The sequence below is a fragment of the Leptonotus elevatus genome, chromosome 8 (genome assembly GCF_054856555.1).
Source record: "Leptonotus elevatus isolate MCC_2025b chromosome 8, RoL_Lele_1.0, whole genome shotgun sequence".
Taxonomy (NCBI): domain Eukaryota; kingdom Metazoa; phylum Chordata; class Actinopteri; order Syngnathiformes; family Syngnathidae; genus Leptonotus; species Leptonotus elevatus.
Genome location: NC_141246.1, coordinates 14,542,625 through 14,562,555, shown reverse-complemented (window position 1 = coordinate 14,562,555; position 19,931 = coordinate 14,542,625). Strand labels below are relative to the sequence as shown.

At 40.7% G+C, this 19,931-nt stretch overlaps 1 protein-coding gene across 2 annotated transcripts in view; it reads left to right on the top strand.

Annotated features, from left to right (window-relative positions):
* Positions 1-19,931, top strand: part of LOC147169891 (E3 ubiquitin-protein ligase SMURF2-like) — a 46,732-nt gene that overhangs the window by 23,638 nt on the left and 3,163 nt on the right. The window contains exons 4-15 of one of the 2 annotated variants that reach the window (XM_086083323.1): positions 608-741; positions 4,675-4,740; positions 4,893-4,977; positions 5,391-5,474; positions 6,865-7,076; positions 9,706-9,790; positions 10,582-10,740; positions 11,857-11,910; positions 17,884-18,097; positions 19,163-19,266; positions 19,351-19,465; positions 19,553-19,731. In XM_086083323.1, the coding sequence (XP_085939449.1) occupies positions 608-741; positions 4,675-4,740; positions 4,893-4,977; positions 5,391-5,474; positions 6,865-7,076; positions 9,706-9,790; positions 10,582-10,740; positions 11,857-11,910; positions 17,884-18,097; positions 19,163-19,266; positions 19,351-19,465; positions 19,553-19,731 (1,491 nt within the window). Of the gene's footprint in view, positions 1-607; positions 742-4,674; positions 4,741-4,892; positions 4,978-5,390; positions 5,475-6,864; positions 7,077-9,705; positions 9,791-10,581; positions 10,741-11,853; positions 11,911-17,883; positions 18,098-19,162; positions 19,267-19,350; positions 19,466-19,552; positions 19,732-19,931 lie in introns of both variants that reach the window. The other variant, XM_086083322.1, reaches the window with a different exon arrangement.

Genomic DNA, 19,931 nt, shown 5'->3' with positions numbered 1-19,931 from the left:
TTGTAAACGTAATAGGATTTCATAAAAATAACGCCATACCAACAGTCAAACATGTTGAAGGTAGTGTGATGGTCTGGGGCTACTTTCCTATTCAGGACCTGGATGGCTTGCTGTGATTGATGGAACCATGAATTGTGCTCTCTGACACAAAATCCTTGGGGAGAATGTTTGTGACCTCAAGCTGAAACACATTTTGGTTCTGTATCACGATTCATCACAACGATCGAAAGCCACCTCAGCAAGTCAACTTCTTAATGGCTTAAGAAAAAGAAAATTAAGGTTTTGGAGTGGCCAAGTCAAAGTCCAGACTTGAATATGATTGAAAATAATGCTGTGGCATACCCTTTAAAAGTGTTGCTGAATTAAAGCAATTCCATAAGGAAGACTGGGCTAAAAATCTCCTCAGAGATGGGAAAGACTCATTGCAGGTTATAGAAAATTTAGAAAACTGACCTTTTTGTTTACTAGTGTTGTCTTTGACTAATACAGTATTTACATTTGTTTGATGATGGGAAACAAGTGTGACAAAACTGAAAAAAAAACAAAAAACATCAGGAAGGGCCAAACACTTTTCACACAACTGTATGCTTTTGTTTTTTTCTTCCAGATATATTGGAAAGGCAGATTCCATCACCATCAGTGTTTGGAACCACAAGAAGATACACAAAAAGCAAGGAGCTGGTTTTCTGGGTTGCGTCCGCCTCCTCTCAAATGCCATCAACAGACTTAAAGATACCGGCTGTAAGTTTTCGTTTCACTTTGGTGAATTGACAATTTATTACCTATTTTTTTCATTGGACAGCCATAGCCGTTTTCATGTCCGTTTGTAACAGTGCTTGAGATTGTTTGGACCGAAAAATTATGCTGAACTCCTTTTTTTCTATTTTGTGGTTGGTATTTCTCTGCATATGCATGAGTCAGACAAATTAACAGAGTAGCGTGCACATCTTTTTGGAAGAGAACGACGTCCCAGGCTTGAAATTTCAACATGATTCCATCGACACACACTTTGGAACAGCTTAAACCATAGGTGTCAAACTCCGGTCCGGGAGGGTCGCAGTCCTGCAGGTTTTGGATGTTTCCGTTCTCCAACACAGCTGATATATGATCAGCTCATCAGCAAAAACTACACAAGCCTGATAACAATCCTGCTGATTGGACTCAGCTTGTTGGAAGGAGGAAGCCTCCAAAACCTGCAGGAGTGCAGCCCTCGATGACCGAAGTTTGACACCTATGGCTTAAACGGTGGTTGACACGCGGAGACCTCAAAGTTGGCGGAAATAAATTAGTTTTCGCGGAAAGGTAAGATTTATTGTATGATCGTTGCTGACACTCTGGTGCGGTCTAGATGACTTCTAATATCGTGTTGGTCGCTAATTTTCATGAAAACAAAACACATTAAAGTCATGATTTTCAGTTGAAGATTTTAAGCCTACCTTTGGGCTGTTACTTCTGCCTAGTTACTTTTGTTTAAGTGGCGTGGTGACACAGTGACCGCTCACATCTTAGTGACACTGATCAACTAGCATGTTGTTGTAGGCATAGGGTTCTATAGCGCTGATACTTTATATACATTTTCACATTGGCAGACACCTAAGCAGCAGACGTTTGTTGTAACCATAATACGTCTGTTAAGTATATTTATGGTGAAATTGCGAGTCAGTTTCGCAAGTTTTGCCTCATACGAATACACTCCCTCAGTCGCCTGCCTGTGTTCCCGGTCTGAAAATTAACTGGCCACGTACGTCCATGTGCTCTTCTAAAAATACTAGTTTGGACGTAATTGTAAACTGCCCTGTTCAACTTTTGTGGATTACAATGACCTGAATGACTGAGAATCTGCCGTACACAGTTCTATGATCTACTGTGGTTGTTTAGTGTGACACATTTGGGCCGTCTACAACATCATGTTTCTAGTTCAAGACGATGCTAAAAAAAAATCAATAAGCAAAATCTATAAGAAAGAAATTAATCGTTAAATGCCTTTTTTAAACAAACGAGGAAGAACACATGGGTAGACTGTATGGGGGGAGGAAAGTAGTCTCCGAACGAAACCTATTGAAGTTGAGAAGCAAAAAAAAATCAGAGCATCTATTTATCACCCGCTGCTCTACTGCAGACAGACCAAGCTGTTTTTTTTGTTTCAAGATCTTGTGGGAGCAGTCAGTTAAGCAGCCTTCTGTTATCCATGTAATCCTTTCAAGAGTGTCACTGTTCAGTTTACAGACTGCCGCTAGTTGTCAACCATTTAATTTGCCACTATTCAAATTTACTTCTTCATCCAGGTCTTATTTTTTTCCATAAGAATTAACTGTAGTAATGGTTTACGATGGAGTGGCTTTTTTTCCGCATACTATCTTATTTCCCCACTCCTTCCTATTTTACACGAGTCGCTCAGTTTGGCAAAGGAGTTTATCACTATCGTTCATCACAATGCATTATTGTTCCACCTTGGTTTGAGTTCTGCACCTATTTGACTTTTATGATACACCGTATTTCTAGACAGTCTCAGGCTCAGTCCTGTTCACATGCTGTCCACCTTTTTGCCAGTTGCAGTCAGCCAGTGCTGCATCATATAAAGTGAACTATACTCCTCACTGTCAAAATAACACCCACTTCCCCTTACGTCCCATCACACTCACTGACCACACACAGTGTACGCATGCACTCACTCACACTGACACATGCTCACACACTGTTAGTTAATAAGACGTGGAGTATAAGAACCACCAAACTATTTCCCAACCACCCTCTACTATTTTTTATTTATTCAGTCATATCCACAAGCACTGTCCAAGTTGTGCACACAATGATGATTTTTTTTTTAAGATGAATTTTATCCATTTTGATGCACAAGTCTACTTTGTCAACCAGTTCACTTTTTAGGAGCAAAATATACATTGCACAGTCTTTTTACTTGATTATATTATATGGTAAAATGAGGGAAAAAACTTGTACTTTTTAATTTACTTGAATTATTCTTATTATTTAGGCTTTGTATATAGCAAGTTTCAACATAAATTCCCTTCTTTAATGTCAGTCGCTAAATTGTCATATTGTTATTCTTGGCAAAATAGAGCAAGTTACTCTGCGATTCCCACACCTACTGCCAATGTTGTATTTTTCAAGTACTATATGTTTACTCAATCTCAATATGTATCTAATTACGGTTATAAATTGTATTTGTAATTAACTTGTTTTGATTTTGTAAATGTTGAGTGGTTTGTATTAAATGTTAAGTTGGGTCCTTTATTTTTAAACTAAATTTTAAAAAAGCTGTAATAATACTTAGTAATTTCAGTAATGTATTACTTGGAAATAATTCTTCACTTGCAAATTTCTCAAGAAATGTGCTCTTACCTAAACTTCAAATACTTTACTTTTTGTTTGTTTTCTATCTATGTAAATGAATCAAGATTATAATCTCCTACAAAGCGGTTTTATGACTGTGCTAGGCAAGTACGATACTGTCACCAATCCAGGGCCAAAGGACATGCACTTGAGATTTGCACACAGTTTTCTGAAACTGACACTATATTTTCTTCTGTCCGGCTCCAGACTGGCCACGTTATTTTATAACCGGCATTCTGCACACTATACTTAATCAGAGCCACAGGAAGCAAGAGTAATTACAAGACACCAATTTGCACATAAATCCTTTGTCCTTGTCCAGTGCGCAGCAGACGCGAACCACACTCATTCTGTGGTCTGACCAAGATGCAAACATACATAGACAAAAACAAACAAACAGAAAAACACAAAATTACTGGAATTGCCATGATTCCTAGAGGGTTTATTCCTAGCCATAGCTGACTTGTCATCCAACTCAAACACAACGTTGGACAAAACGGTTTCAGTTTTACACAAACGGCTTCAAAACCCCAAAAGGGGTTGTCCTAGATTTCTAGAAATCTGTTTGGCAGCATACTGAGCTCATCTTCCTCTGCCTCACTTAAGATCATGCAATCACCTATCATGCTACTGATTTTTTTTTTTTAACAATTGCATACACAATAAAATACAGAAGCACACATTAATGGACGGTTAAAAAGACATAGCCACACCTTCATGGAATTTGGGATTTACAGCCACACACAGTGCAGTTCTGCAAATTTTTCATAGCCTTTAGAAGCTGAATGGTGTGGTGAGCGCTTGTGGTTTAGAACTATAAATGTACTGTCTCAATGGTGGCCTCTTATTTAGGAGGAAAATGTATGTTTAGTCTAGACGTGTATAAGGAACAGATGCTTAGACACTTCTTGGAACAAGCTGTAAAGTTATTTAGGCCGTCAAGTGCTCATATCATGCACAAGCAAAATCATGCATGTAAAGGGAAGGCAATAGCAATTCAATTAAGTCGTTTTCCCAGTCGGACTGATTCTTGAGTCATCCAGAAACCACAAGACTTGGATTCATTTTGTTTGATTGTGAGATTTATCCAAATATAACCTTTGTTTTTCAGTGTTTTTTTTTTTTTAATATACATGTTACTTTAAAGTACAGAAGTCAAGCTCTTGAGCAAGATATGACATTTCAATTTAATTAAAATCATTTTCCCTTTTTGTTGCATTGCTTTTCTGTATGAAACTATTTACTTGTAACCATTACATTCTAATAAAATTATGTGGCATAGGGATAGGTGCTGAATTAATGGAATCCTTTTACCTCTCACAGATCAGAGACTGGACCTCAATAAGCTTGGCCCCAACGACAATGATACAGTCAGAGGACAGATAGTTGGTAAAGAAACACTCTTGTGATGAATCCATACATTTACTTGTTACACATTAATATGTATTTGCATCAGTGGCATTAAATGTGAATCTGTTATATGCCATAAAAATGAGTTAATTGGTAAAGTGTATATCTGCCATCATCCTTATCTTGTATAGTAAGTCTTCAGTCAAGAGACCGCATTGGTACTGGAGGACCAGTGGTGGACTGTAGTCGTCTCTTTGACAACGACTTACCTGATGGGTCAGTATTATGAAGGCTGTGTTCTCGTTCCCCTTATGAATTTGAGGATAATAATGCATGGTTAACATTTGCTTGTTATCATAGGATATGTATTTTCATTCATGGATGAGTTGAAGAGTGCCTGTTTTTCTTTTTCCTCATACTACATCTAGATTTCTATTTTGGAAATGTTTTCACTTTACTATTAGTGTGTCCTGACAGTCTTAGAAATTGTCTCATGCATTCTCTTGACTTCAAGTACTTCTAAGGAAAACATTTTTAATTTGCCACAGATTTTATAAGTCCAGCTCCTCCCAGATTTGATCATTTTGTGTTATAGGCAATACAATGTAGAACATCAATGGTATTTTTTCATAATATTTCATTATGCAACAACAACAAATAACTCTTGTTTTAATATGCATGCAAAACAGATGGGAAGAGAGAAGAACAGCCTCTGGAAGAATACAGTACCTGAACCACATCACACGCACGACACAATGGGAGAGACCCACCAGGTACACACATTTCTTTTGCCTTGTACCTTGAGCCACATAGAACTAAATTAAAATGAGAATATAATCATTGATCATTTACAATTTTAAAATAATACAATTTTAAATAATGCAAAATTAATACATAGTATGGCAACAGACACCTTGTTTTCTGCCATGCAGAATGTAAAAAGCAATAGGAGGGTCTTTATTTAACTGGTTTACGTTACCCCTTGCAGCGTCAGTAAAAAGTGAACTTCCTTTAACTCCACCCCACCCTACTCCAGCTCACGCATGCACACCAATACCCAAATAAGTTTGCTAGCAAGCCAGCCAGTCGAACAGCAAGGTTTTACTTGGCCCATTTTCCTGCCGGAACGACTGTCGCCTTCCTTCTTGACCCATATCAGCGCAGCCGTCAGAAAATAAGCAAACAAAGAACCTACCTCAACTGCACTTTCTACACAGTTCTAGTGTTCATTACAAAGCAAGGTAAGCAGTTAAATGGAAAATAATAGGAGATGATGTGTTTGCAAAAGTCAGAGTGGTTTTATGGAGGATGATTGGGAAAAACAATTCTGTAACTTAATGAAGTTTGTTACAGTACCTTGCTTATTTTAATTTTAATGTTGAACTATTTGCGCTTGTTCTTTTCATATCTAATTTTTCTTTATTATTATTATTAGTGAGCAGATTTTTGTTGTATTTGTCAGTGCCTTGCTGTGGTGGAAAAGGAGGCAGCATTTAGCGAGAGGGGAGAGGAAATGGAAGGAGGAAAGAGTGAGGAGGAGGAGGAGGGTTGACAGACAGGGGGTCCGAGCTTTTCGATAACCAAGGCGTCAGTTACTGTGGATAGCCAGACAGTGGTCAGACTTGTTACACACACAAGTGTCAGTAAGCCAGCCAGTCTGTGTTTGTGTTTGCTTATCAGATATCTGCTGTCGACATCCTGCTCTTAAGTAGCTCACAAACACGCTAAAGATTTGCTGTTGTGAGAACCTTCTGTTCAGAACTAATATGGCTTAAATCTTCATAGCCATAAAATGCCATTTGCCTTTTGAGGGATGATGATGCTGTAATTACACGCTTCTTGCGAGTTTGTCTAGACACCAGAACAAGCAAAAATGCCTGCACTCCTAGCGCACATTAGCATATCTTGGGACCATCCTTGCAAACACGCACCGTCATATATTTATCAAAATTGTATTTAACCATACTGTACACAGTATTTGCAGATTGCACATAACCAATTAAACATTTCACTACTAATTGAAAACTTTTTGTCAGCTTACTTCAAAGCCATATTGAATGTTTTTTTTCCAAGTGAAGCACATGTAGAAGTTTAGCCTGAAAATAGGCATGAAAGCAGAAGTGAAACTAAAAACACAGTATTCAACTTGTCGGCCCCTTCCAGGCCAGCTTCAGAGTACTCCAGCCCGTCCGGCCGTCCTTTGAGTTGTGTGGTGGATGAGAACACACCAGTAATGACACCCATTAACGGGGCAGAGGCCAGTGTCCCACCGGGAGAACAGCGACCCCAAGAGAGACGGGTGCGATCACAACGACACCGCAACTACATGAGTCGAACGCACCTGCATACGCCTCCCGACCTGCCCGAGGGTTATGGTGAGAAACGGCACAGACACACGCTCATACACAGTGTTGAAGCAGAATTGTTGTTTTGACTTAAATGTGACACTGCAGTGATTACTAAATAGTCTGGAATTGTCTTTCCCGTTCAAAGAATAAACAGCAACAAGCCACATTATGACTTCATAATTGTTACCTCATTTAGCTGTGCGAGAGAGTTAAAATATTGGAAAAATTTCTCTGTATAATACAGTGCAGCTGCACACCACTGCAAACTCGTTAGAGCTTTGTAAAATACTTATCCGATAGTGTTGATCAAAACTAACTTTTTTGTGGATTTTATTTATTGGATTTCATTATGCAAGTTGTAGTAATGTTGTGGCCGGTCAGTGTAGGGTGTTTCTTTTTCGTTCACCAGCCTCATTTTCGCCACCAAGGCAATTTGGTTTGGTTATATGGCCATCCAAGTGCTCGATTGGTGTTCTGATTATTTTTATGCTTATGATCAGCTTTTTTTGTGGCATCCCAGAATAAAATCAGTGTAGCTTGAGTTTCAGTCTGTTCTGAGACACTAGTCGACTAACGATTTGCATGTGCAGTTGAACCTCAAGTTTCGAACTTAATTGGTTCTGTGAGCCCGTGTGTAACCTTGAAATGTTCATAAAATTAATGGAAATGCAATTAATCTGTCCCGGCACTAACTAACTAGCACAACAGCATAGCATGAGAACATTCTGATTCAAGTGTTTTTCCTTTATTATTATTCTTACTTACTTTTCTAGTTATTATTATTATTATGTGCGTTTCTTTTCTAATTCATTGGTTGATTTTGGCTTACCGATCCAGGGAAAACTCGAGGCCCGAGGACTAGAATGTGGCCCACTAATGATGCAAATCATGCGCCTGCAACCCATGATTAATTCAACGGCAAAATCGCAATTGTCCTCACTTTTAATGTTGCAAGATATTTCTTTTATTTTATTTTTTTAAACCCCATTGTAAAATAAATGGAACAAGAGTTGATCCTATTTTTCCTTGACTTCAGATTTTGTTCAAGCTAATTTAAAGGTGCATTGTGCGATTTAAAAAGGTAATGTTGACGCTTTTTCTACATCATGCATGCTTCACTAATGCCCAGATGAGTATGAAGAGCCTTGACTGTTTTACTCTGACTGCACCTATTAGCCTTTATTTTCCCTTTATAGTGGAGTGTGCGGACCCTGCACACTCCACAGTTTATTTGGGTAGGGGAGGGGCGGAGTTTTTCTTACCTCATTTGAAATCATGTCTTCGTTTGTCAACTGTCGCTTTAACATTGTGCACGTACTCGCACACGCTTTGGGCCAGAGGTAGCAGGCGCGAGTAAAAAAGTGACAAACTGCGCAAAAATCCTTTAACTATCAATTTGTTGTCTATCTGTAACAATACAATGAGGCAATTACACATTTATATCTCGGTCATAACAGCCTTTTGAGGTAAATGTTCACTATAATTTGGCCCATGACCAAGATGAGTTTGACTGCTGTTGTTGCAGCTGACTTTCTTTCTCTTCTAATTCTTTTAGAGTTCTCCTATATTATATATATTTTTTACCCCGTTTACTATTATTATTCTTGGTGTTTTATGATTTATATTTGCTTTTCACTTATATACAACACTTTGTTTCAGATCACATTTTTTTTTTTTGTGCTTTATATATCAAATTGAGGTGAGCACTGAGTACAGTACCGTGTATTCCTTATCTTCTCTTTTCAGTTACTGCTAAGTGTTTCTGCAGCCTCTTCTCAATGTATTCAGTCCACAATGTTTCACAGTTTGGAGTACACAGTCACGACAATTCCAAATTATTTATTGGGGGGGGGGGGTGTAACACACAGTAAGCTGCAGTTAGCATCTGAATGGTTTGTTTGACAGTCATCCTAAAAAGCCAAATAGCATAAACTGATTTTAAATTGAGAGTCTTTAAAATTAATAATTCCGCAAAATGTGATGCTGTATGCAAATGATCCAGGGTGGCACTGTTGGATGTTTGCCCCCCCCCCCCCCCCTTTGGAATGCCCTATTGTGTGTGACGCAGGCCTAACTTGGACAAAGTGAGTCACTGATGCTCAGCAGTTAGTCGGTGTGCTTTCTTTTCAGACTGAACCCTCTGAACTACAGAGGCAGACAAATGATACGAGAGGTTTTACAAGCCGTTAGAAATTTGCACATTGACACCCCTCCCGCCCCTTTCAGTTTCCTCTTCGTGTCTTTGGCTGACTTATTTGTTTATGGTAATGCTGAATATTGGTGGTTTCAGCAGGAATGTCACCCTACTACTTTCCATTTTGCTGGTTGTGTTGATTAATAGCGGTGGACGATGATCCAAACACATATACCACACCTGAGTTACAAATAGGGCAACAAGATGCAACAGCAGGCAAGTCCTCCACCCTCTTAGGGCAGGCCTCAAAATAAATTATTAGATACATTGGCATCTTAAGAAAAATACTTTGGTCAGCTGTGATGCTGACAGATTACCCGTCTCATTAATTATAAACAGACCTCTCCCTCTCTAAAGTACACCAACTGACTCATACTTTCTTCAACCAGGGCCATATGAAGGCAGCTTTAGACCATCACCTCTTTCAATGCCATTTTTAATTCCGATGTTTTTCTGTCTTAGAGCAAAGAACGACTCAACAGGGTCAGGTATACTTCCTGCACACGCAGACTGGAGTCAGCACCTGGCATGACCCTCGTGTTCCCAGGTATCATTATTTTCATCATTTGCTCTTATTACATTCCATTTTATGGACATGACTGGCTTTCCTCAGATATTTTCAGAATAATTTTAAGCATATGTTACATTCAAGCAGGGTCAGCCAAAGGAATGACCTTTTTTCTGTCGGAAGAATAGAGTTGGATAGCGAAACACACCACCTGCAAGAAGATCTGCACTTACAATTCCACAAGCGCTCCAACTAGTTCTTTTGGATTGCCGACTGCATTTCTGAGCATTGCTTTGTGCAGCTGCAGCTCATCGAGGAAGCGCACGTGTAAAACAAGAAACTCGTACATGCCACCTCTGCGTTTGTTCCTTTTGGATGAGGTTGCTAAAATGACCTAGCATGTTGATGGGTGCAGCGAGGCATGTGCTCTGTGTCCATGACTAATGCGTTCTGCCTCAATACAAGGACAGAGTATACACGTCCACACCAGGACAAGTCCTACTTGGTGTCGCCCCACATTAGCGCTTTAGTATCCTCATAAGGGTTGGTGGACAGGAGAGAAGAAGAATCAAGAAAATGGAGCAAGTAGTTTGCCGGAGGGCTAGTATGTCTGTTAAAAGCCATGGGTTGTGATCTTATTGAGTGACAGTTGAAAAGGTCCTGTATAATAAATACCGTCATGCCCTTTGTGAATGTTAACGTCAACTCTGATGTAGCCACTTTTCTTTACACCACCTATTTGAAGCCCCCTGCGCATATTAGATCAAACGCGATGAACATAAACATTTCATTTGTATCATTGCTGCTAATGGTTTCTAATGCTTATCCAGGGACTTGAGCAACGTGAACTGCGAGGAGCTTGGCCCTCTGCCACCAGGCTGGGAAATTAGAAACACTGCTACCGGCCGCGTCTACTTTGTGGACCACAACAATCGAACAACCCAGTTCACAGACCCGAGACTGTCTGCTAACTTGCATCGGGTTCTCAAGTAAGTGATGGAACCGTACGCCCAACTTGGGCCTTTTCAGGCTGGCCTTGTGATAGAAGAATTATACTCGTGTCTGTGTTAATGAAACAAAATAAGCTTATGGTTCAGTGAATTCCCCCCCCCCCCCCTCTACTGGACATATTCAAGCACATTACTGAGTCTTTGGTAAGCACTAGGCACGAGTTTTGTTGCTCTAATGACTCTTTTCACAGCCATCAATTTGACAGCAGGATTGCGCAAACTAGTCAAAACCAATTTCCATACAATTTTGTAGAGGATTGGCATAGGAATGACCCATTAAAATTTTGTGTTGATCTTAAAGGGGAAGTCAACCGTAAACATTTCTTGACAATAATCTGTGTGACCTCACTCGTCTAAACGTTACATTTGTGGAATATGAGTTATGCAGCAAAATCCAGTTGTTTTTCCCCCCCCATCTCAGGGGGCGGCCATTTTGGCACTTGCTATTTACTGAAGATGACATCGCTGTTGCTTCAGGGCTCAGGCAACGACCAATCACAGATCACCTGTTTTCTGAAGCTGAGCTGTGATTGTTTGTTACCTGAGAACTGAGCAACTATGATGTCATTTTCACGCGACAGCCAGTGGCAAAATGGCCACCTTATGATATTGATAAAAACTGCAGGAATTTGCTGCTTTACTCGTATTCCATTAACGCAATATTAACCAGAATACCGCATTTAGACTAGTGGGGCTGCATAGAACATATTGTCATGATTTTTTTTTTTTAGGGGTCTGACTTTCCCTTTAACATGCGGCTACATTAATTTATTTATGTTTGAGTCAACATACAAGAGATGCATTCCAACAGAATTGGAATGCACCCTTCCGAAAAAAACATTGTAGTATTGGATAATAATACAAAAAAAAGCACCTTTGAGTTGGTAACGTAATGCCTTGCGTTTTTACACCTCTCATATATTAGTCTTAGTCTTATACTTGATTTTTATCCTTTCTCACTGTACCTTATTTTAACTTGGTTCCCACTTGTTGTTGTGCTTCAACCCTCTGTTCTGTCATTCACCTTCTCTTTTATGGCTCACTTCCCTTTCTCTTTTTCCCTCCACGTTCTCCACTCCTGCGTTCCTCCAGCAGCCCCAGTCCAAATGGATCCCGTGTGGTCACAGACAGCCAAAACACTAACCACAGGTAACACACACATGCACACACTGAAACGTGCACAGCCGACATAATTGCATCCAGACAGCACACACACACACACACGTACAGTACGTATACATTGCTGACGTACCTGAAGAGAATTTCGATGAACATCCGCAGGTGACGGATGTTTTCATCCAGTCACTCCTCCACATACTTTTCTGGCATACTTTGGCTGACTTTCTGTATCTATCATCTATCAGACTACTCAGATGATGGGATTCTATTTGCAAACTGAGCTTTCCTGGCGGGGTACAAATGTACTAAAGAAAGGGTATGTTAGGGTATGTTTTTATTACCAAGGCTGTCCAGTTGTGCATTGTACTATTAATTTTGCTTATATGTGCATGCAGTAATTTTTTGAACAAGAGCAACATAGAAAGATTGGGAGATTTTGTGTTTTTATTATTTTAAAGTCAGAAGCTCTTGCAGGAATAACAGAAACTAGCATGAGAGACGTATTTGGGAAATCAGCATCTGCCCATTTGGTCAAATGGTATCCATGTGTGTGTATGTATGTGTGTGTGTGTGTGTGTGTGTATGTGTGGGTGTGTGTGTGTGTGTGGGTGTGTGTGTGTGTGAGAACCGCCTCTGGATATGTAAGTCAGAGCTCAGCTATGTTCTTCAGTCTGCGTCATTAGCTGCTTGTCTTGACTCTTTATTAGGGGAGCTCTAACAGAGGCCAGACAAGGTGCAGATAGTCCAAATTAGCTGGAGCTACTTTTCTAATGGAGCTTTACTTGGCTTCTACTGATTAGTCAACATAAAAAGGTTGAAATGCTCGACATTAGAGATCTCAGCAACAGCTGTCTAAGCAAGTTCAGTTCACCTTGACTTTATAGTCATTCATTGCCTGGTCCAAGTCTACCTCTTACAGACTTGATAACAGACAAAATGCTTTGGCATCATTTGTGCACAGGTTACTCTTCGTGAACATTTAAAATTGAACTGAATTGAATTGAAACTGACAAGGGCCTATTTTGAACATTGATAAACATTTACGCTTCCTGTATGAATGTACTCAGTGACAAAGATATAGCATATGGTGCCTTGTGATTGGCTAGTTTTTCCCGGTGTACATTGCATTAGGTCATCAAGTCGCCTAGTGCTGTCAAGTATCTAAATGGCCTCACATCGTTTTCCCTTTTCCAAACCCAAACTCTAAGCATGTTCTTGCAGACTTGCACTGAGAAATGGCTTCATTACTTGGTGGGAGTTACTCAAAATGGCTAACATAACAGCCATGTAGCAGATGAGCATTGCTGCAAGTGCGACATTTTATCTGAACATCGACAGTTTCCGTGGATGCCAGCTTTGTCTTACGATCTGCAAAGGCCTTTGAGCTTTTTACCATTTCATCTCTATTATTATTCTTCACCCCCACCCACCCCCATCAGCTCTTGTCCTCAATCTCTCTGCTGCTCCCCACCCTCTGTGCTGCTCCAAAAACTCTTATAAAGTTATAAGCCTCTCCGCTGGCTCACTGTCAGGACATCTGTCTTTTATCACGCAGATTTGGGGACACTGGTATACGTCTTTCACACGTACACAGTTGCACGTGACCGAGCTAAAATGTAGCACCGCTTTGACACAGTTGCTTTCGAGGTGTTTGGTGGAGGTGTATATCAGGACCGGTTAATGCATGCTGCGTTATGCTGATGCTTGTGGTGGAAGTCAAAATATGTTTTGTTTATCACGGGTAACCAGGAAAAGAGATTTCAGCAAGAAAAAAACTGCATGCATTTGAATTTATACCATACATAAGAACACTTTTGACCTAACTTTTAAATAATGCTCTTGATTGAATGTGAATGTTGAATGTGTGTATCAATCTCATCATACAGCAATTATGCATCTGTATTACTGTATGTTGCTGCCAGAGCCAAAGGGCCATTTTATGGAGTGATTTTTCCTTGCCATTTTTAATCAGCCAGTATTTTTACTTTTATTGTTGCTGCTCCATTACTAGGGATGTAACGATAATGGCGATATCATGATAATAGAATTGCCATACCGTCGTTATGCTATGACATTAAAAGCGGCACAACATTTTTGTATACAGTATGGTGAGGTTCATATTGTGATATCGTATCATTTATGTTATTATATTTAACATTTATGCATGTTTGTAACCTGTAAGTGCAATAGCATTTTATGTTTTGTACGCCAGAACAGAACTGATGCAAAGTAAAGTGTGTCTGCTGTTGACACCTCAGTGTTCCTGGACATGGACATGAGATGGATCTGTTTCAAACATATTTCTGTATTTCTGGCAGTGGGCATGGCGTCTGTCTTAGGCTGTTGAGGCCTGCCGTTGTTAGACACTTGTCAGACAGTCAGACACGGCCACAAGACTGTGGTCTGCCACACTGTCTCTCACACAGTTTGCTTCCTGCCATCCACCAGCACATCGTGTACATCTGAGAGTTGCGTCACTGTTTGCTGAAGGTATTTTTAGTCACTGCTGGATTCCGATTTAGTGGGCAAAAGCAGGTATTTCCCCGACAAATTACATATTTCTTTGTTTAAATATTTGTTTTGAGTAGTTTTACCTTTTCAGTTTGAATGTAACACACTTATAATTAACCATATGTCAATTTAAATGACTGGGTTTATACAGTATAATATATTTTTTTTAGTTTTTTTACAGTTTTTTACATTTCTTCCCACTTATATTTATTCGCGTGGCATCTTGATGCTATACAAAAAAGTCAGGTACAGCAAGCTACTACTTTGTTAGTAGATTTAATTCGATAAATTCTGATGAGGATTGCGCATCCACTGCCGGGTGTGCGGGCAAGATGGTGACAACTTTGTCAGCTTGTGTACATTGTGTGACATCAAAGCAGCAAGCTCGAGTATAACTCATTATTGAATTGAATAAAATAAAATTAAAGTACCATTAATAGTACAGCTGCATCTTGTACTGTACTTTGTGATTGCTAATGATAAAGGTGGGATGATGTGTGGGTCCTACATTTTGGTATCCTTGACAATGGAATAATTGAACCTAACCACGGTATTTGGTGGGAACAAGGCTTAATATATTGATGGGGATCTTGCCACAATATAGTGTTGTCGGTTTCAAAGGTCATATAATTTCTATTGTCATAACCTTTACTTTCCACATTTGCCGCAATTGAAGCTCCATTTAGCCAGCATGCTCTTTTGTCACCCATTTTGAAGGCCCGAAAACGTAACAGGGTAGATACGGTAGGCGCAAAATAGTGAAGTCCAAATAAATTACATTGCAGCACGTGTAAGACTTTCTCTAAAGTCTGCAACGGTGACATTTTGAGGACCTTCCCTCTCTTACAAAGCAGTAGAAGCAGCTGATACCCTCAGCAAATGGATTCATAAAGGCCCCTTTGACTCTCTTTGCTGGCTAGCGTGGTGGTGGGTGCGGCTTTAACACCACTGCACCTACTCAACACTTATTACTGCTCTGCAGAACCACATGCCATGCAAAAGGCTGTTTCTGGTTACGAGGTGTGTCAGAAAAGTTCCAGGACTGGCGTCACAAATGATATATTTCAAACCCAAACTACGTCAGGCAATCAACCAGCACGTCTACAAAGAGATCTTGCAGCATTTGCTTCATTCAGTGAGCGAGAAGAGGCGAGAGTTGTGGCAAGACAACGCTCCTGCTCACTAAGCATCTGAAAGTTCCTGGCCAAGAAGAACATTGTTGTGCTGGAGCAAACTCCCGACTCACCAGGCCTGGTGCCATGTGACACTTGCTGGCTCTTGAAAGGAATGCTTGCTGAATTTATATTGTCTTCCTCTCAGCATATTTCCTCCATGCTGTCGCACTGAAAAGCTTGGTGGATTTTCAGATTTGCTGTGCTTGGCGTTTTCTGTATTTTACCATCAAATATGCAGAGCTTTTCTCGTTAGTAAACCAGAGACCATTAACTATGTCAAAATGTATTTTTGATTACAACGTGCTGTCCAAAGAAAGATGTGTGCTGAATTTGGGCTCTATTATATGGTTCTTGAGCTGCCTAGTCAAAGCAGACCATTCCATTTTGTTTAAAGGCTATCTTTTCTTTTCCTCTTTTTTTTTTCTTCTTAAAAAGGCTTTCAACACTGCACCACTGAAGTCTTATCCTGTCTTTGACATGCTAGAAGCCCCAGAGCTTGCCAGAAAAATAAATAACAGTGGACTTGATTATACAGGGATAGACCCGTGAAACACTGCACCCGTTTAGTTTGGAACGGCCACGAGGACTTTCTCAAGCCACAGAGTGCTCAAGTGTACAAGAGGTGTTGGAATAAGTGGCTGCTTATATACTGCTACCTGAGAACAGAAGGCTTCCCTTTCCGTCAAGTGTCAATGCAGACCTGGTGGTGAGGAGAGCCTTTTGTTTGACCAAACTCTCCCCCCACCCACCCCGCTACCTCCCGGTAGACGACAGTAGCTTCTTGTGGAGAAGCTCTTTGCTGACTCAACATCTCCTCACTGGAGAATGTGCGCTGTTGTCCGGTTGAAGGGAGAGATGGATTATGTTTTTATGAGGGCCACCCAAGCATCCCACCACCAACACCACAGAAAGGACTTGAGGGCGTCTCAGCTGCTGCACTGGCCATGCAAAGATGAACCCGAGGCAGAGCGGTAAATTAACACAACCTCATTGGTGGCGTTGAAAGAAGTGTCTGTAGTGACAAAGACAAAAGTTGAGTTCACAGAAATGTTTTTCCCACCCCAACGTTACCTCTAAGTAGAAGGGTGGCCACTCCTGTGGTTGGGTCATGGAAGTTCCACTTGTGGTTGTCATCCACTTCTTTATGCAACAGACAGGAAAAGGGATGGGAGATGGAATAATATTTAGGTCTGGATTAACATCATTGCTTGCCTTACCTTATTTGTACTGGATAGGATGATGGAACCTCTCAGGTCAGTCACACAATATTTTGGTTTTGAACACTCTCATACAAGTGTAAATAGAAGTTGACCGCTGTATATTAAAGCCCCAAAAATCAATTGTGAACTCACTGATAATGCTTAAAACTGATTTTTACATCTTAATTTACAACATTTTGGTGTTCTTCAAAGGGATACTTGACACATTGAGCCATTTTCAACAGTAAGAAGTTATTTTGTCTATAATTAATGTGATGTCATTATTTTTAATGAACTACTACTACCTTTAAAAACTAATTTTGCCACTTGCTGTCGACTTAAAGATGACATCGCCTGTGCTGAGGAAACAGATAATGACCAATAATGGCTCAGTTTTCTGACCAAACCCAGAAAACAATTGAGCCGTGGTTGGTCGTAACATATATTTCGGTGTGCTCTTGACGAAAAATATCACAATCAGTAAACTCATTTACTCCCAGCCATTTTCACTGAAGCAACCCCCTTCGCTCCCGGCTGTTTTACTGGATTTTGACTGATTTTACAAGGCCCACAGAATATTCTTCTATTGCTATAAAAACATGGAACCTACCAAAAGAAAGATTAGAGTTTCTACTTTCATCAGAAAAAAAGTATATTTCTATCCGTTTCCCTTTTGCAGCAATTAGCATTAGAATATAGCTAAGTTTTATCAGTAGTCAAATATATTCAGAACTGTGGGTAAATTAGCTTTTTGGCCCTGGTTGATCTCTTATACTCTGCTGCCACCTGCTGGCCGTTTTTGTAATAACTACCATTGCTTCAAGCATTCTCTTCAGTTCAGAGGCTGCATCAAAGCCCTCTATATACTCTAGCATAAAAAACAACATTTATACATTTTTGGGAGCAAATGAGTTAATAAAAATGCCCTATGCACATGCACACTCAAAAAAGAAAGTGCCATATTGGCACTTCAGTTATCCAATCCAAGTGACCTTTTTCTTGCCTTGCATCTTTCTCCCTGCTGTCTTGCCTCCTCATTCATACCCAACACCCTCCTTCCTTCCCTCTACCTATCACCCCCCCACCACCACCACCACCACCTCCTCAACTCCCACCAGTCATCCAGCTCAGATGAAGGCCCAGGGAGTTCCCAGCGGCCCCCAACAACCTCTCTCCCCAGCCCAGTTGCCGGAGGAGGCGGAGTGCTTGACGGTGCCCAGGTACAAGCGAGATCTGGTGCAGAAGCTCAAGATTCTACGTCAGGAGCTCTCTCAGCAACAACCCCAAGCAGGCCACTGCCGCATCGAGGTGTGTCGGGAGGAGATCTTTGAGGTAAGAGCAGATGAATATTGGAAAAGAATGTGTCCGATTCCGATCACCTGCCGTGTCAAAAGGTAGAAATGTCATTTTTACAGGTCCACTTGAACAAGTACTTTTGTTAATACAATCAAAGTATTAACAAAATCCTTGCCAATCCCAAACCGGCAAATTGATATATATTAAGCACATGTCACAAAATGCATTCAATTCACTATGCATATCAAATGTATGACATGCCTTGCAAAGGACAAAGTCCAAACAGCAACGCAAACAATGGAATGCTCTCAAGATCTTTGCTTTTTACTAGCAATTACTTTCACAGTGTTTACGATGTACCCCAGAAAAGGGCCCGGGGCAGCCCAGTACCAATACTTGGAGGCACTTTATGATTTCCAGGGAAAAGCAGACCAGAAAGGCCCTCACACAACCTCAAAGAGTCGTTCTGTTGCTTTTCCCTTCTCCCAATCATTTGTTCGACCCAGGCGAGGCATTCTTTCTGGATGATTTCAGCAGCTCAGGATGGGGGTGGGGTGTTGGGGGGGTTCGCCGGGAATGAAGGCAGCGGTGGAGAGCCAGACGTAACTTCACACGTTCAAGTTGAGCAATGAGAAATATGACGTCATCCCCGTTTGACGTGACAGATGTACAAGTACGAAACACCAGCGCCTGCAACACTTCAGCTTGTCTGTCTGGGACAAGCATTGCTGGTCACATACTCACAACAGCTTGTTTGAGTTATATTGACCTATGTCCCGTACCACACATTCATATGAGAGTTCCATTTGTAAAAATCACTAATGATGCCATGTGGTTGAGGTGCAGTGTTTTCACTAGCATGAGTTTCTGGTTTACACAAAGTTCTGCTGAACAGCTGCTGCTGGCTCGTGAGTCTGGTGCATGCTGGCTCAGATGAAATGTGTCAATGTAAATGTTTTTAAAAGCCTCAGAGCTCTTGTTGCGACTTTACAGCAGAGATGTTTACTGAGATGCAGCCTCTCCCAGAAGAACTCCACTATTACATATCACGTGTTGAAATGAAACTATTTTGATGTTGTGCTCGTTTGTGTTCAACCGTAGGAATCGTACCGGCAGGTGATGAAGATGCGGCCAAAGGATTTGTGGAAAAGACTGATGATCAAATTTAGAGGAGAAGAGGGACTCGACTACGGCGGGGTTGCAAGGTAAGGTACTTTGTTCTAGTAGAACATTTTCTTGTCATGTCATACTGAACATAATGACCTTGATTTTTGGTGTGTGTGTCATAGGGAATGGTTGTACTTGTTGTCCCACGAGATGCTGAACCCGTACTACGGCCTGTTCCAGTACTCCAGAGACGACATCTACACTTTACAGATTAACCCCGACTCGGCCGTCAACCCCGTAAGAATGATTGAATTGATAAACATTCCTGGCTAACTGCCGCAAAAGACATGAAACATCATTGAACACATTTCATTTCATCTGCAGGAGCACCTGTCCTATTTCCACTTTGTGGGTCGCATCATGGGCATGGCAGTGTTTCACGGCCACTACATTGACGGAGGCTTCACGCTGCCTTTTTACAAGCAACTGCTGGGAAAACCCATCACACTGGACGACATGGAGTCTGTGGACCCCGACCTCCACAACAGTCTCGTTTGGATCCTGTAAGATGGCTTTCCTTTCTCGCCAAGCGTCGCTTTTGTACTAAACCATACGAGTCATCTGGCAACAGCAAGAATATTCAAGCTGCTTTACATACCTTTAGTTTTGGTCATTTCAGTTGTTACCATTTACATAATCACACAGTGAGCTACAGATAATAATAATAGCAGGCTAAATCTAAGCTGATTGTAACGTTTGTGGC